At 39.8% G+C, this 12,050-nt stretch overlaps 1 protein-coding gene across 2 annotated transcripts in view; it reads left to right on the top strand.

Moving 5' to 3' along the window:
* The window catches only part of dlc1 (DLC1 Rho GTPase activating protein), an 80,442-nt gene that overhangs the window by 21,394 nt on the left and 46,998 nt on the right, over positions 1–12,050 (top strand). For both annotated transcript variants that reach the window (XM_087177174.1, XM_023418409.2), the window contains exon 5: positions 2,522–2,555. In XM_087177174.1, the coding sequence (XP_087033300.1) occupies positions 2,522–2,555 (34 nt within the window). The remainder of the gene's footprint in view (positions 1–2,521; positions 2,556–12,050) is intronic.

Genomic DNA, 12,050 nt, shown 5'->3' with positions numbered 1-12,050 from the left:
TTCTCCTATTAGATCATGCTCTACTGATTGTGTACAAGTTCAAATGAATAAGAATGAAAGTCATGCTCTTATCTTATATTCTCTCCTGCTTATCTCCCACAGAAAATAAATCAAAGGAGAAATCCCCAAGAGCTGAGGAACTTCATCAGATTTGTAAAGTTTAGTGTGTAGTCACAGTGGATTAATTTGGGGAAATAAAGAAATTGCACAGTTACATATTTATAACACCTGTGAGTGTAAAGATCCTGTTATATACAAGGTGTGCTGAGAGGACTTTTTGGTTAGGTAAAAATTATATTATTCATCATGCCAAGTAACAGAAACATAAACATACCTTCAACCAACAGAAGTATGCAGATTATCTGTTAATGAAGAAGATCTGTGAGGCAGTGTACTGAACATTGGCATACAAGCATGTTTCCCAAGCTGAGGGATGAGAGGATAAGGTGATAGCTGGGTGATAGGTGATTTTGTCAGGAAAGAGATACAAGAGGAAGAGAGAATGGACAAGTTGTGTAGGCTTTAAGGGAAAAGTGAAATGTTTAGCTGCATTAAAGTAATGTTTTCCATTCTTTCTGCACCCTTTTTGTTATGCTCCATGATAGGGTGTGTAGAACAGTGTAAAGGAGCTCTGTCCTAAGTGCTTGTCGGATGGTCGGTTAGTTTCAGAATCCCTGTTTTGAAATTTGTTACACTAATGTATGTCATTTTTCCAGACCAAGTGCAACACAATGAAAATTTGACATGTTATCAGCATATGGAAACAATATCACATCTCCCCCTTCTTTATGATATCCAGCTTTATATGCCACCTTTCAGTGTGGAAACAACATACCGTACAAAGTAGTTGTGATAGAATAGAACCAAAAATGTCAACCAGTGCATGAAAAAATCTTAAGCTCGCCAGGAAGTTACTTCTCCCAGCCAGGAAATAGTTCGGCACATAACCCTCCATACAATTAAAGAGACAAGATATAATGTTTAAGTTAAAGTGAACTTCAGAGGTTCTTTTAGGCAGATTTTGTTGACTTTGGACAGAGCCAGGCTAGCCCCCCCCCCCTGTTTCCAGTCTTTGTGCTAAACTGAACTAAGCTACAGGAGGTAGCTTCATATTTACCATCCAGACATGAGACTGGTATTGATCTTTTCCTCTAACTCTTGACAAAGAAAGCAAATATCCCAAAAGGGTTTTGATTGTGCTTGTAAGTAGCTGCCAATGAGTAAACACGTTTTAAAGTAGTCACAGCAGGACATGGCTAAGGATAAAAAATAAGTAACAAATAAGAAATTGCACACAGAAAGCAATGTAGACAAAGTGGAGATATTGTATTGTGAAAGTACCCTGTCCTCCTTGCTGTGTCTGATCTGTTCCAGGGGAGTGTGGATTAAAACAGGTCAGGGTGTGGAGGTCAGCCAAGGAACCTGAGGTCAAAAGTCAGAGGCAAGAAAGACCTCTGCATTCCAACTGACTGCTGCCCACACACACACACACACACACACACACACACACACACACACCCACACACCCACACACACACACACACACACACACACACACAAACATACACAAACATACGCAAAAAACATACACACACACATATAACTGCTCTATTTTTACCAGAAAGCCTGTGTTGATGCAGAAGTATTTTCTAAAACCCACACCAAATCCAAAGAAGGAAATATTATATAGTCAGAATGATGAGAATCTACTGTGGCTACAAAATGTGTTTTAATTTTATCAGTAATGTTTCTCCAGACTAAACCTACAAGAGGGCTGAATCAACATTGAATCAGAGGAGAGTGATGTGATATTTGTCCAGAAGTCTCTGGTGGGATTGTTATCTGTTGTGACCATTTATTAAGACGTGTGCACATCAGAAAACTATGCATATGGTCTTTTAGCAAACACATTCCTGGTGTGTGTATGTGTGTGTGTGTGTGTGTGTGTGGGGGGGGGGGGTTCTATGATTGTCTTAATGGTGTTCCCCTTACAGCAGCTGTATGCTTTATTTTTGTTTGATTAAAACCAGGGTCCTTGAAGAGGCTGAACAGACTATGATGATATTATTGGTTGTTGTGCACAAACATGTCTTTGTCTGGAATGACATACAAGGATTATTGTAGCCACACACATGGGCCAACTGAACTGGACAAAGATGCACTCAACACACATACGGACAAGACGCTGCTTTATTCTTTGTTCTTGTGTAGATTCTGACTCATAAATCAGAGCATGCATGAGGAACCACAAGGAGAACATGCAAATGGGTTAAATCTGTAGCTATCACAATATAGCGACAATGAATAAGTGCTATTATTTTATGTTTCCCTTGTAATGTTTTCTTCATTATATTTCATCACACAGACATGTTACATTTTTAAATTGTATTTTGGAGTGTTTAAAGGGGGCAAGATTTCACAAGTGTTTATGAGTTTGAATCATTGAATGGCTTCAAATATCACAAAAAATGCACCATAACAAATCTATGTCAACTATAACCTTTTTTTCTGTCTTTCCCAGAGCACCTCTGCTGTTCCTGAGAAAGAAAAAGCTGGTAAGTCTTCCCTGTTTTTTCATTCTCATGTGCTCAGTTCACTCACAGATTACGGCTGACTAGATGAGAATCCTGATACTTGAATTGAAAGTAGTAAGCGTTTGTCTGCAGTTGATCTGGTGTGGGCCTTGTCTGGAATCACGTGAAGAGGTTCTGCGATGCAATGTGTGATTGATAGCCTTGTCCGGTGTTCACAACATGGGGCATGGACAGGAAGGAGGGAAGGAGTATTTGAGTGGAGGAGGACAGGCTCTGGTTCGCTGGATGCCAGTCTAGATAAGATCCTAGACTCATCTACTAAACCATCAAGTCTGTTGCCTTTCCAAGATAAGAACCAGACTGGATGTCGAGTCTGATGCAAAAAAAAACAACAACTTTGATGTGTATTTACTTACCTTTCCCCTCATTTCTCACTCACCTTCATCACTTGTTGGGAATCGAAAAAGAAATTCCAGTATTCAATGCAACTCAAAATAAACTGCATATTTTGCAAATCTATCCAAATACACACCCTCACAGACTTGCACACACATGCATTTTTGTGACTGGACTTTATTAGTATTTGTTCAGCAATAGGCCTATCCTCCTGATGCATAGCCTTCTCTGTATTGACATGTTATGTCATTACTTTGCAATGCTTGCTGCAATGTGTCATCTACTTGGCACACTTTATTCTGAATCGATCTAAAGAACAAACTCAATCAGTAGTGACTACTCCCTCCATTCTGTCTCTGACCTCGCTGCCAGCAGTCTGCCGGTAATGCACAGGGTCATCAGGAAACTATGGATGGGCAGACCTACTTTCAGACAGCTGGCAGGGGAGCAGTGTTCATTAAACACCCCCCTGTGTCGTCAGTCCGCTGGTAAACAATACAAGAGAGGTAGTTCGACGTAGGGACGCGGCTTTCATATTGCCCCCCACTGTCTCAAAGCCTGCTGGGAGTCTTCACTCACTCTCGCTCTGTCTCTCCCTCTAATTACCGCCACTTGCTGAAAACCTTTCATGGGAAATGTGCAGAAGCTGTCAGTATGTTTGCTGCTGTGTGTGTGTGTGTGTGTGTGTGTGTGTGTGTGTGTGTGTGTGTGTGTGTGTGTGTGTGTGTGTGCGCATATGTCGGCGCTATCTTTTGGCAAAAGGCCCACTCCAAACATTTACAAGAAGCCTAAAACTTGCACCACATATCCACTAAAATGCACAGTGGCAACTTCAAAGAGGTCAAGCACGCTTGGTCATCTTTCTTCATTTAAATCAGTCTGACTTGCTGTAAGCAAGTTATGTAACCTCCATCTCTGGGTCTGTGTGATGGAACCCAGCACTCTAGAGGGGGGTTGGGGGCAGGATGGGAGTTTTGGGGGACTTGATGAAGCACAAAGCCCAGTGTTCATTGTGACACTTCAAAGCCCCCTCTGTATCTCCACAATTTAAGCCCCTGGGAATGACACATTTGTGACAGTGTTACATCACACACCATGCCCTAAAGGCTCCTGCTGCACTCCAGTGAAAGACAGCTCATTCATGGTTAATTTTACTATCTCTGTGACAACGGAAGCACACCAGTGATCAACACGAAGGTTGCATAGCCCGTGCTCTGTAATGGCACAGTTGATGGGCCTCCCTGCGGCGCTGGGTGTAACTGAGTGAGTGGTCAGTGTCACGGCTTTCCTGTGCACAAAGAGGATGTGTCTACATGCTGCAGAGTTACAACTGACAACCTGTTGTTTAGAGGAGTTCTTTTATGGGGCTCCTGTAATGCTGGTTACAGCCTGAGCTTCACAGGCGAATGCACTGGGATGGCAAGAAATTATATAACTCATACCATACTACATACCATCAAAAGATGACAAGGACATCATGCATCAACTTCTCATGACTGTCCTTATCACTGGTGGGATATGGTCTAAGGAGATGACGCATGTGATGTGATGAGACATGATGTTATATAATTGAAATACAACTCAAGAAATGCTAAACAGGACATAAAGACAAACATAAAACAAGTCTATTTTCATGCTGTCAAGACACATTACAGCTAATTTCATACATTAAGCCTCGCAGTTAATACATCCAGGGGGGAAATCGTTCTGCTGTGTAAACCTCCCAAATGAACCATTATCGTATGGCTGACTGGATTTGTTAATGTACTTGTTTTGACAAACTCATAAAATATTTTTTTTAAATGATGAGTGGGCTTGACAATGTCAATGTGACTGTCAGAAATCAAACATATTTTCCGAGCTAGGTGTCTCTCCTCAAGTGTATTTTGGGAAAATCATCGCTGTTCATATATTGAGAAAACAGATTCATCTGTACCATGGAGAAGTGGAAACTACAAACATCACACAGTCTCCTCTCTGGCCTACAGGGGGTGAGTGTTTCATACCAAAAAAGTGTAGTTAAAGTTGAACTCACAACTGACTGCACAAGAACAAATGTGAATGAAAGTAATTGCAGTGGTAGCTCTGCATGATAATGTCATCAATGTAAAGGGGAGATGGCTGAAAGTTTGAACTATTGAACTGTCTTTTACGCACCTGTTACATACACAATACATTCATTCTTCAGTTTAGTGGGCATAGCCACTGTTGTATTTAACCAGATTTATATGGAGGCACTTTGTGTTTTATGAAATAGACAATACTCCAAATCAGTCAGTACTTATCTTCAGAGGCAGCTTGTTTAGCTGAGGGATCTCACATCCTCTTATCCAGGAGGTTGACAGGTTTACCTTGTGTGAGTGCAAAAACGGAGTAGGACAGATTAAGAGGCAGGAGAGCAAAGGAAGAAAAGAGTTCTGCTCTGTGGTGGATGAAATACTAGATTGAGTTTGTATGTGGCCTTCAAACATCACATATTTATTGCCGTTGGCAGTGCTGTCTACTTATTATTTTGATGAGGCATTAGTTCATCTGTAGGGTTGAGGTACCTTTATTATCAATTTCTCACTTGAACATCCAAGTCATAATTGCAACTAGGAAACAAATTTTCCTGAAACAACTTACCGTTAAATAAAGGGCCTGAAAAAGAAACCCAACATGGATGTGTCAACATAATTTTTTTTAGATTAAAATCGAGTATTCAATCCACTTATTGAATCTTAATCCCTTTAAATCCTGTATTGAATCTTATTAGGTTTACATTTAGATTAGCAAGTAAATGAATGTTAAAATAACTGCAACTTAAAGATGTCCAATCCCCTTTTGTTGGCTGCAAAGACAGACCACAGTTTTTAGTGGCCACTTCATAAATGTTCACAACCTGCAGCTACAACCTGAAAATGAGATGGGCAGCATACTAATTTATGAAATTTTAATTAAATGTTATCAGCTGTGGCCTACTGTACTTAACCAGCTACTTACTCCAAATAATAATATTCAGATTTGATTTGATTCAGATCAGATTAAAATGGTGAAATGATACAATTCAAAGTTTAACTGTGGGATTCCTAAATTGAAATGATGTGATCAGATTGATTATTTCTCTAGAGAAGAGACATCACTTTGTTGATCCCTGTTGAACTACAAAAACACTTAGTCAACTCATGGTCATATAGTGGTGTTACAGAGTAATGTGTTTTTCCACTCACAGAGCACATTAACCAGAGCAGTGACAGAAACTGCTACCTAGAGCTTATGTTTTGATCGTTATTTTCTGAATGTAACAAATCTGGATACTTGATCAACCAGTTTGAAGTAATTGAAGGCAAATTATGGTGTTATATTGATCAAGCAATATAACAAGCAAGCAACACTTGCAAGTTGTAAACATGGGAATCTTGCTTGTGCCATGCTACCTTTCGTGCCACATAACGTAATTTTTTTTTCTCTAAAATAAATCAGTTCAGTGACTGACAGTTTACCTAGTTTTAAAAGTGATTACAGATCTGAACTTGAAAGCACATGGCACTGTTTTTACACAAGCTACAGGAAGTGATCTCTCTCTCTCTCTCTCTCTCTCTCTCTCTCTCTTTCATCAGAGCTTGTCAACACCACACTTTAGATACTCCTGGTTCTAAGAATGGTCTATCTTTTTTTCTTGATTGTAGCTGTGGTTAGTGGCACCATGCTGTGCCTTCCTGATCTAAATATAAACCAGTGGGAATATATAAACAGAACACAATGATGGGCATCCAACCAACAGCAGGGCTAAAGCCTGACCTTTTGCCTGGACTCACAGCCCCATAATCTAAAGCACGGAAAACTGAGGAAAAAGGAAGTGGTCTAGCACCCTGACTGGGGTCCTGTATGGGAGGGGTGCTCTGACATTAGGTAGTTGGAAGTTCCTGTGAATAATTTGTCTCATCATTTCTGTCTGTCTGGTCTGTCTTTTTGCTTCCCTTTCTTCTTTTTCCCTTCCAGTCACTATTTGTCCTTTCTTGGAATTCCAGTGAGAAAGTCATTTTACTGTAAAGTACAGTTGTGTTTTTTTTTCCATTTTGATTCACAAAATTACGCCAGACCTGAGCGATATTATGTGGGAATCCCAGTATTAATCATCATATTGTTACACACTCCAAAACTCCCCTCCATTGGTGCTTTTGTCTGATCATTGTGTACCTTTCTTTGACCAGAGGAATTTGTTTGTTCATATATAGTAAAATGTAGAGATTTGTGCTCAAACCATTTAAAGAAACACTTCAGCATTTTGGAAAATATGCTTATTTGCTTTCTTGATGAAAATTTGATGAGAAGATCAACACCACTATAATGTGAACCAGCAGAGTTATTGTAGGTTAGAATAAAGACTGGATTACTAATAATCATGTTATATCTTATTTGTTTAATCTGTGGCAAGACATGGTGGTTTTAGACAGATTTCAGATTTTTTCTTTTATTTGAACAGAGTCATACTCACTTATTCCCCCTGCTTCCAGTATTTATGCTAAGCTAAGATAATCACCTGGTTCTAGCTTTATATGTAGCAATGAGAGTGGTATAACGCAAAGCATGTTTCCCAAAAGTTGAACTATTCCTTTAATAAAAAAATCAGCACAGATGGTGTCTGTTCATCTACAGATCTTGTGACTGAGCCTTTTGGCTCCAACACACCAGCACACCTGCTGTCCTCAAAATGGGAACATTTCCACACCAATTTTGACATAATTTGGAGAATGTCACAGTGTAATCAGGGAGCATTCGTTCTGAACAAGGCGCTTTCATTTGTGACCTGTATTACTTTCCTCTTGTTTACAGCCTGAAGCTGGATGCTTTGAGGATATTTTTGTCATCTGAGAAGGTACTTGGACAGATGTAATGAAGCTCCTTTTGCCTTGAGCCAAGTCTATAATAGCTCATGACTGATGTTTGTTTTTCTCTTACATGTTCCTGCTCTTTGATTGAGTCTGCCTTATTCCACTTTCTTTTCTCTTTTCTTTTCTTTTTTCTTTTTTTTTTTGCCGTCCTCTCCATACACAGTGCACGAGTCGTTGTGTTTGTGTAAGGTCACATTCCTGTCCTCCCTTGTCAGTCTACACCAGCCTCAACACCTCCCCGCCAAACAGCTCATCCTCTCCCCTCCCATTTGACACTCTCTCTCCCTCACTTCCTGTGTGGAGACTGGTACTGTACTATAATATACTGGACCTCATTCCATTTATATTTCACACGTCCACTTCAGTGGTGGATACATTTTCAAATGCAATCTTGACTTTTCCCCTTTCAAGCAAAGGATTCTACTTTCACATTTGCTATGATATTTTATTTGACACTTTTTTAATTGTTTTGTGTTAAAGTGGGCCAAGGTATGCTCAGGCTTCATCTTGAATGATCTTGAATTCCATAAATATACTTTCTAAAACTGGATTTAAGTGTAATTTCTCAACTCATTTGTGTCTCTTATTTTCATATGTCAAAGGTCAGAAAGCCCCTCATACCTCTGTAAGTTTTGAGAGCTCTGTCTTTGGGCATCCATATCCCTAGTTATGGTACTCTGAACAGGAAACCACTGTATGAAGGGAAATTTACAACAGGACGTCAACTTGTGAACCCCCAGACTTACAACAACAAAAGTCCCTCCTATACCAAAGACAGAAGCCTAATGAGCAGTTATATCATTATTCTTATTTTAGCTTTATTTTGCACACTGGTATTTCATCACCCACTGTGTATTACTTTTTATAGAAAATAGACCATCCTGATTTTCTTTGTATATGGTAAATATAGTCAATGAGTAACCGTATGGACGGTGAGAAACTGGGTGTCTGGGATTATTTTATAGTAGCAGTATACTTAATATAGTACAGTGCTTCAGATTTATCGCCAGACAAGAATTCTGATTCTGGATGTTTCTGCAAAACCTTTTTTTATGCCATTTGTTAAGTGCATTTAAACATTTTCAGGAATTCTTTTTTTCAACTATTTCTAAACATGACAACTACAGCCTAGTTAAAGTAAGGGAAGGATTACAGTTGTGGCAAAGAAACAATGGTTAAGGTATGGTTAGGCAACAAACACACTATGTTGAAGTTCGAGATCACGGTGAAAAAAAAAAAATGCTAACCTTACTTTAATACAGGCTGTGTTATTTTTGGCAATGGCACGGAAGTAAATCGTGAGTGGTGGAAGTTTCCTATGTGGACACAATTCCTAGGGTTGGGGGCTTGAGGGATTTGTAGTCGAACATAATACAGTACAAGGAAAATACTAGTGTGGCTTGTACATACAAAGACTTCCCTCAAAGTGATCAATCCCGTCTAAAGGATATTCTTTTTCTGTATTTTGCCACAAATACCTTTTCTCTGAGTAAATCATATTCTCCAAATAAGAAAGAAGAGGGAGGTAACTAGCTAAACAAGTGGTGTTTTTCTGTACGGATCCCTCGCTCTCTCGTGATTATGATTTTCACTGAGGTTTGTTACTGCCACCAAACCTATGCTTCATCTGAAATGACCCATCAAGAATTTCCATCCATAACCAGAGGACGGTAAACCTCCCAGTGTTGATGGTGTGAGATGCACACGCTGTCCCCAGGCTAATGAATCAGTCCTGGCTCAGCAGGTTCTTTCTCTCCCTGGCTGGTTTATTCCCCTTGTCTGGATGTCAGGGCGAGAGATCGTCTAGAGCATGGAGGAGACTGAGATACAGACTGTTTGGATATTCTATATATGGGCTATTTTGTGTTTTGATCATTTAAGTTGTCTGGTTGTCTGAGATCTTGTTGTAAGCATAATTTTTATCCCTTGGATCAACTGGAGTAGAAACACACAGAAGGTGTGAAGGTATCAGATAGTGAGAATATGAGTTATATGAAAGTAGGGCAGACAGTAAGGGTAAGAGAGTGTATGTTTGATAGCAGACCAAGCCCTCGTGCAGATGGTCACATCAAAGGGACTCACACACAATTACAATCACACTCGGGCACACCCACACATACATGCTTCAACATACCGACACATTTTTGGCTGTGCTGTAAAGAATAGAGTATAGTGCATTGTTTTTCGCAGACGTTTTGATGATAGACTCTAGCATACTGTTAATATACACTGTTTGAAGTCCTCCCAGAAACACCCCCCGCCCTCATTTTTCACCTCCCCTGTCTCCATTTCTGGGTCAGTATGTTGGCAGGTAACTGTGTTCTGTGGAATTAGACGTAGGTACACACTACTGGCACGCTTTACTCTTGTTTGACAGAGGGGGCATTTGGCAAGACTTTCCTTCCTGAGGTATGAGAACTCCATTGTTTTCCTTAGTCCAGCCTCTCTCACCCCCCTCTTGACATTTTCCCTCATATCCAGGTTACTGTCTGTGTATTGCCCCCTTATCACAGGTATACCAGAGAAGCAGAGAGGGAAAGTACACTGATATGTTGTTGTGATACGAGTACTGACCCAGATGGTTTGCATTTGGCTGTCTCTAAGTGTGCTCACATGCATGCATGAAAACGATAATTTGATTCATATGTCATGCGAGTCGAGCAGGTGTGTAAGGGAGGATATTAAAAATGTGATACTTTTATAGGATGTTTGTTTTTCTGCATCCTATCCTAATCCTTATTTACAACATTGTTAAAGAGGTCATCGACAATCACAGAAGCACAGACTATAGAGTTGTGGAAAAGCAAAGGCGTGGGAATCCAGCCTTATCAGTATCAGCAAACCTTGAAAGACCATAAAGTCAATTGGCCGTGATGAGCACAATGCTATCAGCAGACTGCAATAAGACAATGCTGAGTACATTACCTTCACTTGCTGGAGCAATCAGCACGATTGACTGATTTTCTTAAGTGTGAGCTTAGTGTGGAATGTAATGGAGGGCAACCTGAACAACACATACTGCTCACAACTACACGCTACAAATATAGTCACACTCACGTAATGGCTAACTTAACCTATACACAAATATATGGAGATTGATCTAAAAGACACATAATCACATATAGAATTTTTAAGTTCAGTGAATTGTGAGTAATATATTTCAAACTAACTTAAATGCAGTTTTAATTGATTTTACAGACCTATTTATTCATCCAGCACACACTGACATTAGGAATCATTTGGAGTTTGAGTCACCGAGCATTCTCCCTCCTTCTAGCTCTGTCTTTGGTCTACACCAACTCCTGAGGGAAATATCAGGCTGTTCAGCTGCTAAACGCTCCACTGTATTCATCAGCGAGTTGCTAACTTTGTCCATCTGCTGTTTGGTGCTGAGAAGGTGGTGTACAGTGAGTTTAACCTGTCAAATCTTTTCCTACTGAAGACAGCTTCCTGCTGTGGCCAAATACAGGGTGAATAAGAGAGATTTAAACAGTAAAGATGTGGGAAATAAAACACAGTTCATATGAGTACATAGGCCCCAGAGGTCCTTCATGTCTTTGACTTTATTTCATCTTATCTGCACATAGGTAGTTGATATTTGAAAGAGTAATAATAATCTTGCACTCCTCTTTCCAAAGTCTCAGAGGTAATTCATTTATCTTCTAAAAACCTACAGTGTAAAAGTTACCATCAGCTACAGATACTAGTGTTACAGTGATGCTACAGCTACTGTGAAGTTGCTGTTTTTTATTTTTCACCCAGTAAGTAGCCAACAATTAAGCTTCTTCACAAACCGCACAGCATTATGCTTGCTTAATAGAAGCTAAATCAGCATTATCCGATCAACTCAGCAGCAGTCTAAGTAATGGATTCCATTGTGTTGTTTTTGTCCATCTCAACAGCTTATGGTTTGTTACATAAGGTTTACAGTACATTCCTGTTTCTCGATGACTATCGGCATTCACTTGGGTTTGTGTTTGCATGTGTTTGTTCGTATGTGCGTACTGCTTATTGTTTTCCTGCCATAATGAAGTCATGTCATGAGTTGCACCATTTTCCATGGCTGAATGGCTGAGGAAAGTGATTATTGGCTGTGGGTAGTAGAGGTTTCTGTTGTTCATGAGTAGTTACAACACAGTGTTAAATCCCATATTTTTTCACCCATTACATCTCAGTGACCTTTTGGGAAATCCCACTTATCTTTTCCCTATCAATCATTTCTGGGAACTATTTAATTGTCTTGCAG

Source organism: Seriola lalandi, unplaced genomic scaffold (genome assembly GCF_002814215.2).
Source record: "Seriola lalandi dorsalis isolate HSWRI2012SDOR001 ecotype SW California unplaced genomic scaffold, Sedor1 jcf7180002054582, whole genome shotgun sequence".
In the NCBI taxonomy this organism is placed as follows: Eukaryota; Metazoa; Chordata; class Actinopteri; order Carangiformes; family Carangidae; genus Seriola; species Seriola lalandi.
This window is presented reverse-complemented; position numbering and strand designations above follow the sequence as displayed.